This window comes from Microchirus variegatus (genome assembly GCF_963457635.1).
Source record: "Microchirus variegatus genome assembly, chromosome: 3".
Lineage (NCBI taxonomy): Eukaryota > Metazoa > Chordata > Actinopteri > Pleuronectiformes > Soleidae > Microchirus > Microchirus variegatus.
In genome coordinates this window covers 10617412-10639877 of record NC_139804.1, presented here as the reverse complement: position 1 = coordinate 10639877, position 22466 = coordinate 10617412, and the positions used below count along the sequence as shown (strand labels likewise).

The 22466-nt window shown below is 41.9% G+C and overlaps 1 protein-coding gene across 1 annotated transcript in view; it reads left to right on the top strand.

Annotated features, from left to right (window-relative positions):
* The window catches only part of bicdl1 (BICD family like cargo adaptor 1), a gene marked incomplete at both ends in the record, with an annotated part of 35028 nt that extends 14176 nt beyond the window's left edge, over positions 1-20852 (top strand). Inside the window, 9 exons of the mRNA XM_083887220.1 lie at positions 9207-9323; positions 10015-10026; positions 10941-11087; positions 12393-12572; positions 12665-12883; positions 15407-15550; positions 16412-16542; positions 16904-17024; positions 20685-20852. Coding sequence (XP_083743346.1) covers positions 9207-9323; positions 10015-10026; positions 10941-11087; positions 12393-12572; positions 12665-12883; positions 15407-15550; positions 16412-16542; positions 16904-17024; positions 20685-20852 — 1239 coding nt within the window. The remainder of the gene's footprint in view (positions 1-9206; positions 9324-10014; positions 10027-10940; positions 11088-12392; positions 12573-12664; positions 12884-15406; positions 15551-16411; positions 16543-16903; positions 17025-20684) is intronic.
* Positions 20853-22466: the final 1614 nt, after the last annotated feature.

Below are 22466 nucleotides of genomic sequence, written 5' to 3'. Positions count from 1 at the left end.
ACTCCTATTTACCGGGGCTCGAGACAGGACTCAGTCACAGAGAAGGTTCTATCCATCCATCCATCCATTTTCTACCGCTAAGTCTAAACAACTGGCCATAAAATCCTCCTAATATGTCACAGACTCAAGAATAATGTTCATATAACAAACTGCACTCAGCAACAACAACAGTCCAAACCAAAATATTTACATTTAAAAAAATATTTTGCAGACTGCAAAGTTATGTCTGAAAACTAAACCAAAACACCTCGGTATTTTGAATTTGAATGTAGTAACCATTTTTGGCCACATTCTTACATATGGCACCTTTAATAACCAAAGTTCCTCTGATCAGAGTAACAAAGCAAAGTTCTACGAAAATTAACTAATAGCAAAAGCAACAAAAATTCACTCCAAATGGAGATATATAACGTGCAATCAGAGGCTATGAAAAGGTTGAAACCACAAATCACTCCCGGGGGAGGCAAACGGGCTATGAAAAGATTAACAAAAAACGCTCCAACTGGAGGAAAACCTGGTAAGGTAGATAAACTACACAAAATAAAATTCACTCCTAAAAAACAGAGGATCTATGACTAACTTTGAAACTTAAAGGGACAATGTGTAGTATTTATGACCCAAAATCCACTTTTGTATACATCATGTGCTCCTGCATTGTCTAGTCCCTGTATAATATTTTTTGTTTCATTTTCGTAGTGTTTCAAAAAGTCATGTAAAATAACATGGTCGCGGGCCGCGGTTGCATAGCCACTGTTAGCAGCGAGACGCCATGTTTCTACCGGAGCCTGTAAGGACAAACACGAGAGAACAAATCAAGAGTCGCTTTACTTGTAGCGGAAGTCCCGCCTCCACTCTCTCCGCTTCGTCTGCTACGGCCGCGGTAGCTCGCCCTCTCCCTCACCTCACGAACCTCATCTGCTGACACGGAGAAAGACAACGAGGACGACATTTGACCGGCTGAGGATACCTTGGCGCACAGGGAAGGGAGGGGGTGAGCAGAGCAGCAGTTCTTTGTTGTAAATTTCAGCCTCTCCTCTAGATGGCACTATAAACTACTTACTTCACCTTTAAGACAACAAAATCTCTAATGAATCAATACAGAAAAAAAACTTCAAACAAAAAATCATTTGACCCGAGGAACAACGTTAGGAAAGAAAAGAACGTTAAGGATGTGGATAGGACGTGGAAGCAGGCTCGGGTGATCAGGTCGACAGACGAAAACACTCTGGCACAGGACAAGGGAAACACAATATTTTTACATTACATTTCATTTGGCTGACGCTTTTAACCAAAGCGACTTACAACATGTATAAACATTTAAGCTTTTAAGAGCACTTCTAACAACAAAATAAAAAACACAATAAGTGCATCAATGAGTGTAATCAGTGCATCAATGAGTGCAATTGTCTGTAGTAGTGCTATGAGAGGAGATGTTCTTTGAAGAGCTGGGTTTTCAGACATTTTTTGAAGATGGCTAGGGATGTCCCTGCTCAAGTAGGAACAGATGCGTTCCACCAACGAGGGACGACAGATGAGAAAAGTTTGGATTGACCTGAGCGTGCTGGCGGAAGAGCTAGACGTCGCTCAGCTGAGGAGCGCAGCGGTCGTGTGGTAGCATATGAGGGCATTCAAATAGGTGGGAGCAGAGCCGGAGAGTACTTTGTAGGCAAGCGTTAGAGTCTTGAATTTGATGCGGGCGGCCAGTGGTAGCCAGTGTAGCTGGATGAGCAGTGGGGTGACATGCGCCCTTCTGGGTTGGTTGTAGACCAGGCGTGCTGCTGCATTCTGGATCATTTGAAGGGGTTTTACAGCGCGGGCTGGGAGACCTGTCAGGAGGGCATTACAGTAGTCAAGTCGAGAGATGACTATTGCCTGTACCAGGAGTTGGGTAGCATCTTGAGTCAAGTAGGTCCTGATTTTCTGTATGTTATTATAGCACGTATCGGCACGACCTGGCTACTGAGGCTACATGATCGGAGAAGGTTAGTTGGTTGTCGAGAACGACTCCTAAGTTTCTTGCAGTCCTGGTAGGTGCAACAGACAAGGAGTCGATTTTGATGTTGATGTCATGATAGGTTTGGCTGGGAGGACCAGCTATTTGAGCATGCAGGTAATGAGGAACAGGTGGAGGCAGTTGGTGATCAAGGCACCGGTGGCACATGAAGGAAGGGCCAGTGCTCTGAAACGAGAGGAGAGTGAGTCTTTCAAAATAAAACAGGAAATGACAGAACAAAAAATCCCAACACGAGACAACCCTCACCATGGTGTAACATCATCAATACAGAAAAATCTAACCCCGGAGACAATTCCAGTTGACAGAGATGAACCATTCACTCTCACACTTATATCTATGATCACTTTATAGTGTCCAATTAACCTCTGCATGTTTTTGGACTGTGGGAGGAAGCCAGAAAACCTGGAAAAACCAATGGTCACACACTGAGAACATGCAAACTCCACATAGAAAGGCCTTGTTCTGACCAGCAGGGCATGAACCCAGGTCTCTTTGCTCCAAAGCAAACCTTAATATTTAATTATCTGATGTCATAGCAAGATCATTTCCAATAGCTGTTGATTTGAATATATACATGATAAACTTGTTGGACATTATGTCCCAGCTCTAAGTCAGAGCGAAGACAAGAGACAGTAAGGAACAGTGGGGTTGTGTGTTTGCTGAGGATTGTGTGGCAGCATGCTTAATCTTCATATGTTAGGAATTTATTTGCAGGCAGTCACACACACACACACACACACACACACACACGTATATACACATATACATAAATACTCGTCAGCTTATTGGGTCAGTGGGTCAGTTGTCGTACGACTGACTGTGAAATGACGCTGCCTCTGCTGACTGAACATCTGTTTCCTAATGCCTGAGAGACAACGCTGTGCAGCCGTCACTAAAAACACACACATATCTGAAGACTGTAGTTGAACACATGCTTGGTTGTATCTCACAGTAATGCAACATGTGGCAGAAGCAGAGTAAAAGAGGGCTACAGTAGTTGTCACACAGCACAATCTAGAGTTAAGAATCCATCTATCAGGGAAAGCTGGGGGTTACATGTTCAGACCGAGGTTCAGTGTCGGCCGACAGCAGGGATTTAAGATGCTACATCATCTTTTGTCATGTAAAATCTCTACACCACAGCCTACAGCCACCTTTTTCATCAAATAATTTTCAATGTATTGTTTTTTTGTGTATTTTAAATTGTAATTGTATTTGTAAATACTTTTTCTTTGCCATTTTCTCAATAATCCACATCAGTTGATTATTATGAAGTTAATAAGTTTAAACATTTTTGGACCGTTTGATGAACGGTAATTGCAATTAAAATGTATTTAATTTCATCCAAAAGTAATTTGACAAAAAGGTGTTTTTTTATTATTACTTACTGCTTAATGTATTTAATATTAAGTTTGAACTTCATTTTAAATTCATAATTTGTAATAACAAAAAAGAAAGATTGGAGAGACTGACAAAAAAAATTTTGTTCATTTTTTTTCCCTCATTGTACTATAATATTTTCTCAGGAAGAGAAAACAAGAAAATTAGTAAAAATATGTTGGGCAAAAAACAACAACCTCATTTCAGTCAACCTTAAATTGTAACATGACATGTATCATCACTTCAAGTCTGTCACAACACAGCAGTTTGAACTAAAATAGGATCCCAATGCAGGGCTAATAAGACTTTTAAAGAGTGTGCACACATTTTATAATAAAACCATCAAACCAAAATTACTAAAATCAAATCATATATTACTCATTATGATTGTGATTTGCAATCTACACATCTCTCTCTTACTTGAAAACTCCATCTTTAAGCTGTTAAGAATATTATAATAATAATTAGTAGAAGTTATTTGCATTTGTCTGCTGTAATCAGTGCACAGCCTGATGAATATGGAGTCTACAAACTATGTTATTTCTTCATTATGTTGTTGTGTGACTATAGGATCGTGAACTCATAATACTTCAGTCTCAGTCTTCATTAATAAGATTGCACTGAAGTGGATAATTAATGGGTTTGTGATGAGAAATGTGCAGTTGCACAGACTATTATTTATCTCTGGTGTACAAAAGATCATTACTCTGTGCCTGTTTCATTCATTGATTATTGCCGCATATGAAAATTCCCACCCTGCTGAGGTCCTTGAATGCACTGTGGACATGCTGCACAGCTCAGAGCAAGTTTCCGCTGTGAGATCTCAGCGGGGTGTGTGCATGTGTGTGTCTCCATGGAGCTTAACCACACACACAACAGCTTGAACTTTATTAAAGGACTCTGCCTCTTATTAACGCACCCATCAGAACTGTACAACAGCATACTATGCCACGTCATCCCCAACTTGCGCACGCTAGTAAGCTGGTGCCATTCAGAGGTCATGAGGACCCACGTCAGCATGAAAGTGTCCCACAGGTGCCAGTCAGGTGCCAGTCACCACACCCATAGGACAGTCCGCATGACATGATTGAGGAGCTCACTTACAGTCTAAAGGGAGCTATTTGTAGCGCTGCTCTTTTCCTTTAAAAAACAGACCGCTCTAGTTCCACTGTGGGAGCACTCAACGACACTAGGAGCTAACGGAGCTAACTGGTGAACGGTGCCTAGACTCCGGCGCGGCACGAAAAACTCATTTTAACAATCGGGAGGCACGTAAACATGACGTTACGCGCGTCTTTTTCTGGTCAGTCGTCATGGAAACGTGCCATGCGTTATAACGCCGTTAACGTGCCCAGCACTAATAATATAGTTTTTTAATCAAATTATGACAGCCCCAGACCAGCCCAAAAACATGCATCGGCCCATCGGGCATTGCCCGGTACGCCCGATGGCCAGTCCATGCCTGCTGATTGATACAGGAACTGGGATAACCGCTACCCTGGTGATCCTAGTCTGTATCCACCAGATCGCCTGCAACCACATGACTGGCCTCAGACTCCAGCCCCTCTCGGCAGACCGCCACCTGCACAGACTTATCGTGGACCTCAACCAACAATCCCTGATCTCTTGCATGAGGACCCACATGAGTTTGCAAGATTGAAGTTAACGTTAGACAACATACTCCTGTTTGACGCTCCAGAACACTTCAAGTTCCAGATATTGACCGATCACCTTAAGTGTGAAGAAGCACTGCTCATCGTTGACTCGTACAGCAACAGTCAATTCCCTATTATTGACACCATGAGAGCACTCACTGAGATGTATGGTCAACCTCAACATCTGGCCTTGAAGCGGATCACCAAAATGATGGATGGACCCTAACATCCGGAGTGGTGACATCGGAGCATTCAAGTCATTAGCACTCCAAGTCAGAGCATTCGTGGGCATGTTGCACCAGTTGGGAGGTCAGGGTCAGACGGAGTTGAGGTGCGGCTCACATGTATCTCGCCTCTTAGCTAAGTTGCCATACGACCTAAAAGCCAACTTCCAGAGATCTGTGAATCCTATCCACACTCCTATCCCAACATTGCTCCACCTAGCTGAGTGGCTTTATTGTAACGTTGCCAAAATGCTACATCGACCCACGCTTGGATTGCAGCAGTAGCGTTCAAAGTATTCCCGTGTTTTGTGATGCTTCAGAACGTGCGTACAGGTCCATGGCATAAGTCTATGTGGCCTTTTTGGCTGCAGGGTCGAGAGTGGCGCCCAAGAAGCAACTCTCAATTCCCCCGACTGGAACTGTGTGGAGCTCTAACTGGAGCACAGTTGACTTCAGTCTCGAAGAAGGAGCTCACTCTAGACATCCAGAAGGGGGTGTACTGGACAGACTCAACTACAGTACTCAACTGGCTCCATTCAGACTCATACCGGTACAAGGTGTTTGTGGGAACCAGAATTGCGGAGATACAAGAACTCTCGGACCCAGCCTCCTGGTGTTATATCGACTCAGGGATCAATCCCACCGAACGACCTCACGAGAGGGAGAGAATCGTAGGAGCCGAGGGCCTCCTAACCACTGGCCGAAGGCACCAGTTGAAGAACCCAGTGTTCCCGGTCCAGCAATACCTGACATCCAACAGTTCAACACTTACCAGGAACTACTAAAAGTCATCACGCAGTCGCTGCATAGGGCTGCTACTATCACCGACTGTCCTGCTGCCGATGACTGCCAAAGGGCAGAGCTGGCCCTGCTGGGACATGCCCAGATAGAGAGCTTTCCAGGAGAGCTTGCGCTACTGAAAGTGGGAAAGGCCATTCCATTCAGCAGCCGACTACTTACCCTTGCTCCTGAGTACATGAATCTTGTGACCTGATCAGAGTGGGAGGTAGACTCCGCAGGTGTGAGGGCCTGAGCCCTGAAATTCTGCATCCAATACTTCTAGACTCCTCTCACCCAATCACGAAGCAACTAATCCAGCACTGTGACGCGCAGCTACATAATCCTGGAGCTGAACGTGTCTCTGCAGATCTCCGCAGGAAGCACTGGATACTGAGGGGTAGACAGGCAGTGAGGAGGTATCAACACCACTGTCCTGAGTGTAAGAAGTGGACCGGACCTATACTCGCACAGTGCTACGGCTCATCAGGCTACCTGCTTTACCCCACAATGTCCCCACGACGTAGTGAAGCATTCTATCAGTGCCAAATTTGCACACCAAATTTGGGGGCGGCTATACAAAAGATCATCACTCTGTTCCTGTTTCATTCATTGATTATTGCCGCACATTGCCGCATCTGGGTTAACACAATTATTTCTGTCTGAAAGTGAAGTGTTATGGGCTTTAGGTCAGATAACTTTGTTCTAGTATTCTTTTTTATCTTCTTTTTATTTTTTTTATCAAATATTTTCCTGGTTTTTCGAGTTTGTCATTTTTGCATCATGACAACTCTGGTGTGCAAACCACTGTCTTTGCATTAGAACCATTTTATGTGAGGAGTTCAAGAGTCACACAGTGCCTCCACCGTGTGACTGCAGCAGAAGTGATAGCTTGTTCTTTCCACAGACTCTCAGGAGAACACACGCACACACTACAGCCCTAGTGACTGAAATAACTTAATTTTATGTTGGACATCTTCAAAGCTCTCTGTGAGCTTCTTTGGAAAGCTGCTGCAGTGTGTGCTGCCACCTAGAGGCTGCAGTTCATATTGATGCACATATTACAGTTTTTCTCAATTGTTTACACACAAATACTGGTACTTGAGACTCAATGACCACAACAGGTAACTCATGCACCAACCACAATAAATAGGAATAAAATATATTTGTTACTGTGTATTTGTGTGTTTTGAGTATAAAAAAAATCCATCCATTATCTACCACTTCATCCTCCACCGGAGTGTCGCGGAGTGACATAGGGCGATCAGCGGGGTCACGGGCCCTGGACAGTTCACCAGTCCATCACAGGACCTATAAAAACAATAGTATAAAATATTTAACAACACACTTATGTATGTAGTGTCTGTAGTAAGTGTAACACTAAACACTAAAAAAGGCCTAAGTCATTATGATTAATGGAGAAGAAGTGTTTTCCATTCATCAAAGTGTTCTACATTGATCACATCAGTGTTCAACTGGTTCTTATAAATGTCTGCTCATATGATGGTTTGTGTGTCATTTGAAAACAAAATACCATTTTGAGAAGAAATAACATTGTTTTGAATGTTAAGTTTCATTTTGCAGGAGAATTGAGGGGTTTTGCCCATTGTGTGTATTTTTGGATTTGTGTGTAGAGTTCTGAGAGCATGAGGCATGCTTTCAGAAGATGTGTGTAAACAATCGAGAAAAACTGTAAAACAATTTGAACTTAAATCAACCTTGCTTAAAGTCCCCCCCTCCCCCCCCCCCTTGCTGTATCTACTATGTGTGTGTAGCTTCTGCAGTGAGCTGTAAAAAGTGAGTCAGGCTGTTGCTGTTGCCATGGCAATGTTGATGATAGAGTGAACATTATCCTCCTGAGTACAGCTCAGTGCTAATGAAGCTTAAACAGCCACTGAGTATAATCTGTTCCCACCTGTCCAATGAGCTATCAATACATTGTGTAATATTGCGATATCGGTACACACAATATACACCCTCAACGGTAGATTTTTCTCAGTTTTATTTCATGATTTTCTACCCTCATGGTAGATGTTAATAAATGAAATCCTTCCTCCCTCCTCACCACTCCTTGGTGGACAGAGAATTGAGACGCGGTTAGACGACTGCAGTGAGAAACAAAAACACTGCTGTACTGAGAAACTGAGAGTCATTTGAAAATAATAGATTTAATGACAATTGTGTGAATTCATTTGACAATGATTTGGATGTAACAGACGTTATTTGCATAAAAAAAGTTGCACACTACATTTCTAATGAATTGTCTAGATTGGCTACCTGTGAGATTCATAATTGGTTAAAGTTCTGAATAGTCTTGGACCTTCATATTTATTGCTTGCTTTAACTATATGAACTTTGTATGAGCTTTTACTATATGAACCTTCTAGAACCCTTGTGGTGTTTTAATCAGCGTAAAAATAAAACTCACAAAATGGCAGCTTTTTATCACTGTGGCCCACATTTATGTAAGGAAAACCTGAGGTCAGCACAGAATGTTTTAAAAGTAAAGTTCTTTTCAGTCTCTTTAATAAGATTTATTTTTTATTAATAATACTATTAATTATTTGATTTATCTGTTTGATTTTACTCTTGTTTGTGTCTTTAGTGACCTGCCTTTTTAGTCAGATTATTTTTTACCTTTACTCATATTTCTATACCCTACATTTAATTTGACATCTTGTATAGTTTTTTTTTTTTTTTTTTTTAAATAGTAACTTCTTTCCATTCCGCATTGTGTTACCTGATAGTGTTGTTTATCTTGTGTCTTTTAATGTCTTTTTTGCTGTCTTCATAAAGTTGTGCATGTGAACATGTTTTCCTGTACATTCTGTCTGTGTCTCTGTCAGTAAAGGGAGTGCAGAAGGGTGTGTGTGTGGGGGGGGGGTGTGTGTGTGTGTGTGTGTGTGTGTGTGTGTGTTTTTGTTTAAATTTTGCTTCAATGATGTGACTAATGAAGTACTGAGTAGACTGTGCTTGTTAACATTACAGCTAACTTGAAATGAACAATATAATGTCACACTTTCTCACACGCACACGCCAGTGATCTGTCAGTGGTGAAATTGCGCCCGGTTTTTACAAAGGACTAAAAAGTAGAGTTATCTTAAAATAACAACAGTGTGTGTGTGTATGTGTGTGTGTATGTGTGTGTGCGTGCAGGCTGCAGAGGTGGAGAAGCAGCTTTCTACTCAGGTCCATTCATTACGGGACGATTTCAGGGAGAAGAGCGTGTCTACGAGCCAGCACATGACACGACTAGAGACTCTACAGGCTGAGGTGAGAAACAAACTCAAGTGGCATTTTTCCTTTATACGTCAAGCACACTTTATAGGGGCTGCACAGTTTATTTCAAAATTATCAAAATAACTTGAGTGCAAGTGCCAAACTGCAAGATTGGGTAAATGCAGAGAGGAATTTACCTTCAAGGATGAATAAGGTACCACAAATTAAAATTGACAGTAAAATATCTATATATAATATAATATAAATCAATCATAAGACCATGTCCCCTTTTATATGCAGTCTATGCACAGGACCACAATTTAGGATGAAATGCACTGTTTACCAGGCTTTAGAAAACTGCACATATACAGCATACACATGATAATGTGTGTTAATGGCAATAAATCTACTTGAATTAAGTCAGGTCATGAACTGAGTGAGCATTTATGCTCATCTGGTGGGAGGAGCTCGGGCAGAGAGCCATAATCCCAAAACCTCATTGAACAATCAACAATCAGCTATTTTTGTAGTGAAACAGCAGCAATTTACTGTCTGTGCCATTACTGTGAAATCACAAATCGTCATTGTAAAAAAAAAAAAAAAAAGCTTCTGTTTTGGGTTTTCAATGACTGAAATTGGGTAATCTGGTCTGGTCTCTTAAATCATCTTTTTCTGTTTTCTTTCTCTCTGCTCTCTCACTCTTTCCTCCTCCACTCACTCTCCTCCCTCCACTTGTTTGGAGCAGCAAGGGCTAGAAGTGAGTGGACGCTGTTTATCCTCTGGACTGCATGCTGCATGCATTGTCTTGTGAAAAATCAGAAACTACTGTGTCATTACACTTGCTTGTACTTTGTCTAATTAAATGCATTTAAAATGGGATCTAATGGGGATTTCATGTTTATCACACAACGATAAAAGGGAACAAGTCCATAAAAGGAAAACCATATTTGACATTTCCACATCCCAACAATCATCCCTGTTTCCTGACACTATGCATGAAGCAGTTGTGCTCACAGGCGAGATTCCCTCCATTAGCTTTTCTTCAAAGCCGAGCAGAAAACACCCAGACTGCAGAGCCTGCGCTATAATTGGAAGAAACGGCTCCTGCTCTATATTTGGCTGAGATGCTGCAATGTCTGGGTGCTCCCACGAACACTTCGCCTCATGTGACCTGCTGAGTTCTCACAGCTTCTTTGCTCTATTCCTGTGAAGACAGAAACATTAGACAAAATAAAAAAAAAAAGAACCTGGCAACGTAGATGCTGAAAACAACATATCTGCATGTGAGCTCCTGTTCTTGTGAAGTAGGTTAACACATGTAGGTCAAACGCAGGAGGGATCACAATGAGCAAGAAGTGATGTTTGTTTCATGGAGAAAAGCTGCGTAAGAGAAAAACACTTCATGAGGTAGAAGTCTACCTAAGGTCTAAGGTGCTGCTGTCACCAGAAAAACATTCCTAAAGACGAGGGTGGCAACGAACGCCTACGCCCCGTGCTAGGCAGCGAACATTTTTCAGAGCAGTGGGAGTACATTTTAATCTTGTGTAAGAGCCCAGCTCGCCTCATAATCAGAAAAACAAAGTGTTGCCCTGAATCTGGCCCACAGATCCCCATCGGTCTTGTCCTCAGTTTTGCCAATGAATGCTCATTTCCTGTGGCGTCGCCCCTCAGATTAAGATGCTGTCGGAGAGGAAGATGGAGCTGGAGCGCCGAGTGCACGCCATGCTGGAGGAGAACGAGCTGCTACAGAGCACGGTGGTCGACCTCAGAGAGAGGACGCTGGTGTTGGAGAAGCAGTGTCATGAGAAGGACTTGCAGGTATGGAGACGTTACAGAAGGACTGTTATCTTTGTATCTTTGACAGGAGCTTCTACCTCTGTAGACTAAATGTTCATTTCAAGATCTAAAAGCCACACACTACAGTTTATCCTTGAAATTAGTCTGAACTCCTGTCAGATCTACAAAGGTACATCATCTGAGAAATGTTAAAGATGATGAAATGTCATCAGAGATGAAGGAAATTGAAGGAAACTTCATAGATAACAAGTGCATTACAGCCCATTAACTCTGTATGTTTCACCCTAACCACTTTCCATTCAATAATACAGGTTGTGGGTTTGCTAGCACAGATAGTCAAACACAATGGTTAACACTATAGGTTAGAAATACTGAACATTACTCAAACTCAAAAACATCTCGACAAGAGTTGAAGCAAAACGATGGTCTGTAGTGAAGAGAAAGCAGAGAGGGCTCTGAAAACAGATCCCATGTGTTTAGCTGTAGGTAGTTTTCTCCAGGAGAATAAAGCAACTGAGTTTCAGCCAAAGTCTTTTGCTGCGTTCCATTTACAGTGGAACTCAGAACTGGGAACGACTTCACCTCTGAGTTCTTCAAGTTCCAGTTGAGAAGTTATCTAGATTATGATTAGATTATCATATTATGATAAAATGTTTTGTTTTTTCTCCCTTTATCTCTACACTCACTATTGGGGGATAAAGAGGCCCTAAGCAGCCGCTTAGTTCACTTATGTCATGGGACAGCTCTGCCCAAAGGATAAAAAAGAAGCAGTATTTGTATGGTGCCAGGAATTTTGGAATCCTAACTTGGGTACATGTGGTTGTGCCAAGTTTATGAGTTAGAAATCTAAATTTGTCTGTGGACATTTAACATTTACACTCTGTTATTGTCATCTGGTTTCACTTTCAATCCCTGCCTGTTACTGAGATGTGAACATGAACCAAATTGGTTCATTGTTTATGAAATTGAGTCGCTGGCACAGCCCTCCCAATGTAAATATGGGAGGGCTGGGTAATATGTAATATATGAAAAACCAGTTGTTATTGATGGTTAAAGTTTTAAACGTCCATAAAGAAGTTTAAAACCAAACAAACCAAACTTCTTTATGGACAGAAAACAGCAAATAATTGTTCAACTGAGAAACATTTCACAAAACATTCATAGGTCTGTGTCTCAAAGTGCGTTTCCTCAGTGCATTAACACTGTGAGAGAGGTTATACTGTAAGGGCAGCTCCCTACTTTGGGATTTGCACTACCATTGTTGGACACTAATGGCTGCTGTTTGCAGTAGCTACTCATAAGTCTTGCCTCCTCTGTTTTTCCCAGTTGCGACAGAGTCAGCTGGAGCTGCAGGAGGTTCAGTTGTCCCACAGACAGCTGACTGCTAGGCTGGAGGAGCTGACAGAGGAGCACAGCCTGCACAGCCTCACCCCGCACCCATCCAGTCTGCTGTGTGAGATAGAACAGTGCATGGAGCAGGAAGAGCAGGAGCAGGAGCGGGAGCAGGTAAATATTATCCTCACTGCAGGATAAAGTTTCACTGAACTCAATCTCTGCTTTGTTCTGGTGTGTAACTAAATTCTCACCCTCCGCCCTAGTTGCGTCTTCAGCTGTGGGAGGCTTTCTGCGAGGTGCGCTCACTCTGCTCCCATCTACGAGGAAACGACGTCACGGACTCGGCGCTGTCCACTGACTCTTCCATGGACGAGTCCTCAGAGACGTCCTCAGCCAAGGATGTGCCTACTGGCAGCCTCCACACCAGCCTTCTGGAGCTGCGGAGACTGACACAGAACCTGCTCGATGGCAACGAGTCCACGGTAATTAACATACTGACTGTGGACAGGGGGGTTTCAACAGGGTGGGCAAAACATGCAATCATCTGGGGCCCCAAACAGGGAGGGGGAGGTCTACACGAGCTGTGTGTGGGAATGCAAATGTCTGTAAAAGTCACTCTGGACTTTTAACATCAATATTTAAGACAGAACACATGAAAGCAATGTACTAATGACAGGGAGCACAGGAGACATGGAGCACATAACACAGACAGAAAAACCAAATGATTAAATCCATGATGGAGGCAGGAATAATGGAACATCATGGCAGGAGTGGGAAATGATGACAGGAAGTAAATTAAACCAAAGACAGAAGAGAAGAAACCAGGAAACAAGGAAGAAAGAAAGAAAAATGACATTAAAGTGTCCTTTCCAACACGAGAAAAAGAAAAACAATGAAAGACCATAATTTATTGTAACCGTGTTCACAGGCAGACCATAAAAACCAACACCTAACTAACGCAATTCCATCAAAATGTTAGGTTCTTTTAAGTGCCTAATTAAATGCGCTATCTGTAAAAATGTGGCCAAAAACAGTTACTACACTCAAAATCAGAACAGTGCGACGAGTCGTACCTGCCTCCCACTCCCCCCCTCCCCTCCAGAGTCGAGGTTGCCAGAGCAGCGTGTCCTCTATGTGTGACTATGGCGAGCGTTTTATCATAAATGAGTGGCTCTAAGACACACAATTCTGTTCTCTCAGTAAAGATCAAGATGTATTATATGGTAACATTATGCATGATATTTGACAGAACTGTCCTTCATTTTTGCCTCCCCTTTTATAACGTTATATAGTTTATGGTGATATACATTAAAAAAAGACCTAAAGAGGACTCGAATTTGGCTAAGTCTCCCTCAGTTCCCTCAGATTTCTAAACTGTTCCCTCAGTTTTGGAAATCCGTTGTGGCAGTGAAGGCAGCGGCTGCTGGAGGAGAGGCTCAGCCAGTGATCAGAATCAGGTAATAAGTCGCTGACATAAGCACGATCGTAACCTGGTTCTGGTCGCTTGCAGTAGGCTGGGTCCAGACACAGTTCGTTTGGGAAGGACGGAGAGACGGTGTTGTTTGTGTAAATAGTTTGTTTATTGTCAGCAATACGGTAAACAAATGAAAACAGCTGACAAACAGTCCCAAATCCGAGAGCACGGACTGCATTCGTTTTCAAATTCCTCTCCACTTTCAACACTCTCCACCGTTCGAATACAAACCCTCGCTTTGCCTCGAACTTTATCTTGAGATTTCTGCGATTCATACCTAGATCTCTTCCGTTTTGTTGCCTCCGCCATTGTAGCTCAGACGTAACTGGCAACCCGGGGGCCCCCGGCAGCTCAGGCTCTACTGACTGCTATGATTGGTTGACGGCAGTAGGAGGCGCCTCATACCAAAACATAATTTCAAAACATAAACAAACTTTCCGGTGCGGAATATCTTTTTTTAATGCAAATATTTTTTTTTTACTAGTTTTGTTGGTGAGTTCAGTTTGTTGTATGAACATTATTCCTGAGTCTCTGTGACATATTAGGAGAATTTTATGGCCAGTTGCTTTAGATTTATTACATAATGCACCTTTAACACTTGACTAATTGACTAAAAACATTTAATTATTTAATTAGTTGTGTATTTATCCTCAAAATGTGTTGGTTTGTTTGTTACATTTATCTGACATTTGTTATCGAGTATGAATACTTCCAAATCGTATATAATCCTCCAGAAAAGTGACTATGATTTCAGCGTTTCTTCCTAGAAAATGATCAGGAAGCTATAGAATCAACAAAATAAAATGTTACCAGTACATCTGTTGGTATCACACTTACAGAGGCGATTCTAGAGTCTGTAGGGGCCCTAAGCAAAAATTCCCAGGGGGCCCTTCCAACCAGTGTTCATCACCATTATGTTATAAATAATCTGACACCAAAGAAAAATGTATGAGTTCCAAATACTTTTTATTTTTTTAGAAATGAATGAAATAACATGGAGAAACCTTGTAATTAAAAAGTATGTGAAACTATGAATGTAAAGAAAAATAAAATACTGTAAATAGCTTTTAAAAAACTATATAAACTTAGTAAAAAAAAAAAAAATTACACTGTAAAGAACCCACATTATAAAACAATATATATTTTAACAATAAAATACTGTAAATAACTGAAAAAAACATATATAAACTGAGTAAAAAAGATATGCATTACACTGCAAATAATCCTCTTCATTTTCCAACTTGCAGAACGATAACTTCACACAGGTTAAAGTGAGGTGGGGCCCCTTTAGGGAGGTTTCCTACTGAGATGTCATTGCAAATCGCCCATTGTTTTTTAAGGGGGACAGGGAGGAGGCTGGTCACTGCACATTTCAGTAAAAACAGCCCTCAGGCTCCGAGTGACGGGGGGCCCCCTATCGGCTCGGGGCCCCCTATCGGCTCGGGGCCCCAAGCAGTTCCCTGCCTCTGCACACTTATGATGCTACAAATCAAGATTTTCAGTGGATTTCATTGTGAGTGTGTGTTGAAAGGGCTCACGACGCAGCGATGAGGAGGCTCTGGAGGAGCAGGTCAGGAAACTGGGAGAAGAGCTGAGAGACACCAGGGAGCTGTACGAGGCTGAGCTCGACAAAACACGAGGCAATGAACGAGAGCTGCTGCGGCTGCACAACCAGGTACCAGCACCTCATGCATCTATTCATCTATGTGTACACTCGTGTACTTTTAATAGCCAAATGACTTACAGTAAAACTAGGCCTGGCCAATATGTCAAATAAATAAAATAAAAATATCGTTGTATTATATGACATCAGTAATGTTTTTTTCCTGGTTCTAAAGGCTGTCATGCTTCTGCTATTGAGGCCTTTAGTCAAATATTATGACCCTTTAACACCGAGCGTAGATGGGATGTGGAACTGTCAGCTGATGGTTTCAAATTTGAGCTTCTTTTGTGGTATGATTTACTGCCACAAAGTAGGCAATTTAACAGTTTACTGAAGAATGGTTTAACAAATGAGACGAGCAAAGCAGGAACCGGAGGTAAAAGGCAGAGATCTGATCCAGACAGGAGGAAGATCTGAGCACAGGAGTTAACACGAGCAGAGTACAAGTAAATAATTAAACACTAGAGAAAGCTTTGACATCTTCAACATAGAGCCATGACATTTACCGCACAGGTCTGCAACAATCTGGTGACGAGAGGCTGGAGAACCAGGATGAGGCTCCCACTTCAGTCAAGTTAAATTTTATTAGTACAAAAGTACAGCAGAGCACCAAAAATTGAGAAATATACTAAATATTACTACATTTACAAGAGGTTTTTGTTGTATTTAAATTACGTGTCAGATATATCACATCAATAACATATAACAATATTACAGTATATTTTGTTTTGACATTAAAGCTTCTTTACTCTTTTTTGTACATGGCTGGAAACTACTTAACTAAATGTCTCACATATGTGTACGACTCTGGTTAATTTTGCCATTAAAGGCCTGTGTGTCTGTTTGATGTGTTCTCTTTCATATGACCCACAGATGGCGCTGCTTTCCGTGGAGGTTTGCTCTCTGCAGGAGGACAACAAGCAGATAAGGACGATGGCTGAAGTGCGGGAACCCAGCGAGCAGCTCCAGAGCGCGATCAGAGACAGAGACGAAGCCATAGCCAAGTAAGATCACATCTGTGTCATTCACTAAAGTCTGTTTACATGAGCAGCAGTGTTCCTATTTTAACATGAATAATAACGTGAATAAGACACTATGGTCTGGATATCGCTCCTGTTTTCCTGAATTGATTTGATTCCGATTCATGAGGTCCCAGTTTGATATGATACATTTAGATATTTTTGTTTCCATATTAATGCTGCAGATTGTACAGAAGTTGGATCTCTTTTTCCTGGTGTATAATTCTTATTATTGTTTACAATAACAAAAAGTGACCACATACTAATTCAAAACATTTGAGAGCATTATATAATCACTATACATTTTAATAGAGGCGTCTCTAATGTGTCTTTGTGTGTCTTACAGAAAAAAAGCAGTGGAAATGGAGTTGGCAAAATGTAAAATAGACATCATGTCTCTAAATAACCAGCTCTTAGACGCCATCCAGCAGAAACTCAACCTGTCGCAGCAGCTGGAGGCCTGGCAGGTGGGTCAACCTTCACACGCCATTTCAGTTTGTGTGGTTGTTTTAAGGTTATTCTGTAAGTATACTGTAGGTCCTGGATGAATTCTGTTAATCTAATTTCTAATGTGTGTAAATAGTCTCTGATGTAGCATATACACAGTATGAAAGTGAGATGACTAACTAGAACAAGTTTCTTCCTTCCCTCTCACTTGTATTTAGTGTCAGTAGATTGTAACTCAACACAATCACTCAGTACGTTTACATGACGGTACAAGAAAAACTATAACCAGACTTTTCAAAGACTTCATGTTAACATTTAATTGGACTAAATTGAATTTCTCTTTTGCAAAGTTTGTTTAAAGCCCATTTCAACAAAAGGCAGTAGCACAAGTAGGGACAGCATCAACAGCTGATTGCGAGCAGCGAGCTACCGCTGTATGGGACTGTATATCAGAGTCTTTGCTCCAGAGACCTCCGACACAATGATCAAGCCGAACAGTGCCAAACTGTAGATCATTTACAAATATTCAACGATCCCAAAAACGTGGGTTAATCTGACAATTACCAGGGAAATGTCTAAAATCTCAATATTTAACACAGTAGTCTGGTCTGTGACTGGCATCACGTTGTTGCTGTATTTTAGTCTGTGCTACGGTCACGGAGGACGTATTTAAAATTAACCGACACTGAAACACTGTATGTGTGTGTAAAATGTCATGCATTTACACATAGCACATCATATGAATAATTATTATGTCTTTAGTATCGAATCAATGGGATTTTATTTTTAGGCCATATCGCCCAGCCCTAATTGGATTATAATTTGATGCATTCAACTGCACAAATTCCACAGTTCCTCCCCTGGGCTATGATCTCTAAAACTATTCTAGAAGCTTGGACACAGAAGAACATGATGGTGAGAAAAAATATGGCGCTAGAGTAGATAATCAGGACAGAAAGTCAAACCTAATGTACACACAAGCAGAAACTACAAAATAAAACAAGAAACGAGGAAAACAGAAATCCAGAATAACCCAAATAACTAAAAAAAAAAACAAGATAAAGAAAATAGAGACAACAAATCCAACAAAAATCACTTGGAGAATCCAGGAGTCACGACAGTTAGTAACGATTAAAGATCTGTTACATTCTTGTCACTGTCCATCCCGTGTGCACCCGCTGTAAACACACAAATGCTCCCTCGGTCAGGTCTGATAGTACTGGTTGACAGAGGATGCAAAGTTACATACTGCATCTTTATCTGCGCATGGAAACATACTGAGTGTACATACACTAAACCTCTCTATTAACCACTCAGTGTGTACGTCAGAGTGTTGGCTGTGATGTGCTGACTGAGGACACTGTCCCTCCCTCCCCCTCCTCACCCCTAACTAGCAGCTCTTTCCTCTCTTCTCCCTGCCCACAGTTTGCCTCCTCAGGGCTCTTTACTGTTTGGCTCTTGTGGTTTCTGATCTAGTGGCCTTTCTCAGCTTCCGTACCACCCTCTCTCCCCATGTGGTGCCCCCCTCCTGCTTTAGAGGTGAGCCCAAGCTGCGCCATCTCGCCGTTTTCACCCTCGTCTAACCCGACTACAACTACTATGCCATGCTGAGCCATTCCATGCCACTGTTAAAAGACTCTGAAGAGGCTCATCTCAGCTTTTCTTCCCTCTCTGAAACCATTATCCATCACACAAAGAACCATTCTGAAAACACGACCCTCCCTCTCAACCTGCCCCTCTCCTGTCTCCACACACCTGTATCCCAAAAGCAGTGTTTTGTAGGTCACATGTTACCATCGAAAGAACACAGACACCAAAAACATCCTTGTGTATTCCCAGCAGATATTAATGGTTGGGCTTTGTATTTGTGTTTTTTAAATAAGTCATATTTATCTTCTAATCTTTCTGTCTGGTAAAAAAAGAAGAAGTAGTACTTAAGTACAAAGCAGCTTTTTAAAAACCTCTAACCCCCATTACCCCTAATGGTAAATTTCAGGGGTCAATAAATGAATGGGACAGGAATGTATAAAAAATTATATTTTTATTTAGACTTTGCTCTAATTACTGAATTGCTTTGCCCACTCAGGCCTCTAAAATCTATTTAAGTGACTGAATGTCTCTATGACAATAAGGGAGTAATGAATTAAATTAAATAGCTTTTAACTGAGTTTAATTCACTCTTCTCAACACAAAGACACAGTATATCCAGTGTACAGTATCCATAGGTAGAGATTTTAGAGTCGCACACCAAAAGCCATTTTCCTTTAAAGACGATTGGCTACAAAATCAAAAGAGGACACTGCAGCTCAAATAACCGGCCAAACAAAGTAAAAAGCTCCAAGCGGAATGTGCTCCTGCTGTATTGTATATCATATAATTGGACATTCTTTTGGTAATATGTATCTCTGCAGAGTAGCTGTGCGTGACTAGTGTTTGTCAAACTAGGTATCAGTGACTTTTGGAAAAACTGTGACCTGGATTAATGACAATCTTCACAGACACACTGAAGTGATTTACAGGCTTTTTCCAAATAAACCCACTGTAAAGTACAGTCAAAATCATGCCAAGTCAGCAGGGGGCAGTATAACCAAAACTGTAAAGCCCTGTTGGCCAAACAGAAAAGAGATTGGCAAAATGTCATGACCTGCTTCTGTAGGCATATGATTTTGTATGTGTAAGCATGTAAAAGTCCACTTAGCTAGGTTAACACTAGCAGAAAATGCAACTCGCCTCATGTAAACAAACATGACGTCAAACAGAGGAGACACTGGTGAACAGTGTGATGTTACACGTTAGTTTTCCCTGTTTCCACATTAACACTGTTAACAGAGACTGTGGAAATCCGAAAAACCACAGAAAAAGTTACGCTTTCAAAAATAGCTGCTTACATTAGAGTTCAGATTCTCTGCCCGAGCCGGGTCGAGTCGAGCCCTTGATCAAGCATTTGTTTTTTCTCCCTCGTCGTGTTCGCGTGGTATGTTACAGCACGTCGTATTGTGTGAAGGTGTAAAAACCTGCGGCCGTGAACGCATCATTTAAAAAACAGCAAGCAAATCGTCATTAGCAACATATGTGTTCATGGAAGCGGATCTCAGTGGCTGTTGTTGTTGTAAATCAGACTGTGGAAGCTCCTTCTGTGGGGAGGTCGTGGACGTACGCGTACATTTACGGCTCATGTATTTTAAAAAATTGTCGGGTTTAAATCGGGCTCAGGCTCATAATTGCAGTTAATGTGTCGGGCTGGGCCGGGCTCGGACACAACATGCACGGGCTTGAGTCGGGCTTGATTTTTTTTGGACCCAATCTAAGATCTAGCTTACATGTGGACTGGGCCTGAGAGACAGACAGGAAAGGCGGAACAAAGAGAGGACAAAACACACAGGGACAGATGGGATGTGGAACTGTCAGCTGATGGTTTCAAATGTGAGCTTCTTTTGTGGCATGATATCTTGGGTCCACTAGTTTGACATTGTGACATCATAATGCAAAAATGTCAGCTTTGGTTCCAAGCTGTCTCATTTTCCAGAGATAGAGCACAGTTGCCAGTGGTGAAAGTTAGCTGTGGTGTCATGTAATCAGGATTCAGTAGTAAATTGATCAATGGCCAGCACACACGTCCACTTTGTGTGACATTTCTGTCCTGTTCTTCTCTAATCTGTGTCTCCCTCCTTGGTTTAAAGGATGATATGCACAGAGTGATTGACCAACAGTTAATGGACAAGCACCAGGACGAGTGGCACTCCAACCCGCCAGGGTCATCGCGGGCCCACGGCAGTCAGTCCTCCAGACGAGCACACCGCATTTCCGACCGGGACAAGAGACTGTTCTCTTTTTTCAAGAAGAATTGAGTCCTGTTGGACCGTTCCTGTACACAGCAGACAGACAGAGCGACGACGCGAGGGACAAGGAGGTGGAGATGACGTAGTACAGGGGGAACCACTCAGCCAAAGAAGGGCAGTGGCTGCTTTCACATTGGCACAGTTCTGGCACGGTTACACTTCCCCCAACCAAATTTAAACCAGTCGACCCATTCGCACGAAATTACTTAAAAACGTGTTATTTCTCTGCAGACACTGACATCATTAGTTGGTGAGTCATTGTAAACTATAGAGCTTCTGTAGCCGATTTACAACAAACAAGGTAACGTCCTCTGGCTGGAAACAATGCAGTTCACCTCTATACATACTGGACAACACATAAATCAGGCAACATGATAAACAGACAGCTCATCTCTTCACTGGCTGCTTTTAACGTAAAAGTGAAGATGGTGGATAAATGATGTGCTAGAACAGTCGGAAACAGCGATGGGAACAAACACAACAACAGATTTTGTGATTAGCTCTTGGTAAATCATGGACTCAGACTAGATTTACCAAAAGCTAGTCTGCCCAGTTATTACTAGGTAATGCTAACACAACACTTACCCAGTCCAGTGACAACCACACTATCTTTAGCCGGTAGACTCCACAGTTGAATGTCTGTCACAAAGCCAGGTTTTACGTCCATTTGTTTTTATCCAAACTTTCCAGAGTAAGATGAAGGGAAGTTAATCCGGAAGTTGAAGGCGTCAGGATACTGCAGGTCCAGAATAATGTCCTCTCCGACTGTCCAGAGCTCTATATAGGAAGAGGAAGATTGGAAGGACAACATTCACAGCAGTGATCACGGTCTCTATATGGGACAAAATGTTCGGTAACGTCCCTTAAATTCCAACTCACAGAAGCTCAACAAAATCCACTGGGAACCGTACCATTGTTTGCCAGTGTGAAAACATTACCTGAGGTTTGAGAGGGGGGTCATTTTGCACTTTTATCTGTCCCATTGCTCTTCTCCTTGCTGATGGATTGGTGTCTGCAAATGGTGAGTATCAGAAATGCAAGACCGGGATTTCCCCAGAGGCTTTGGCTTAAGCCCCTCTTGTCGAAAGTTATCAGTCTTAACAGGGTCATAAAGTTTACCTCCAGAGAGGAAGGTTTCCTTGTAGTGCCTATATGACCATCTCTACTAGCCCACTGCCAACTCTGTAGAGCGGGGAATGCTATGTGCACGTTCTTATTGTATGCATCGCAGTTATCAGGCCAAGGTGTCTGGGGAAAGGAGAGGTGGACATAATGGGACAGTGAGGGATCACTGGAAAAGACAAGTTAGCAGAATGAAGCTGTGATCGCTCAGGTTTGTTCATTTGCCCAGATGTTTCGGAACATGAAGACCGACTTTACGTATCAGGATCATAGCATAATGTATTTTTGATAAAAGAAATGATAAAAAAAAAAAAGAATCTATTACTTTCTTTATCCATAGCCACAAAGAGTGTATTTTGTATGATTTAATGTCCAAAACAGAGTGAGAGACAGAAAACGTTTAAAAGAGGAATCTAGTTTACTTCCATGAAGTTCAGGGATTCACAAGAGAGATATGAATGCTGCACTGAAAGTATTTTTATATTAGCAGTTGATCAAATA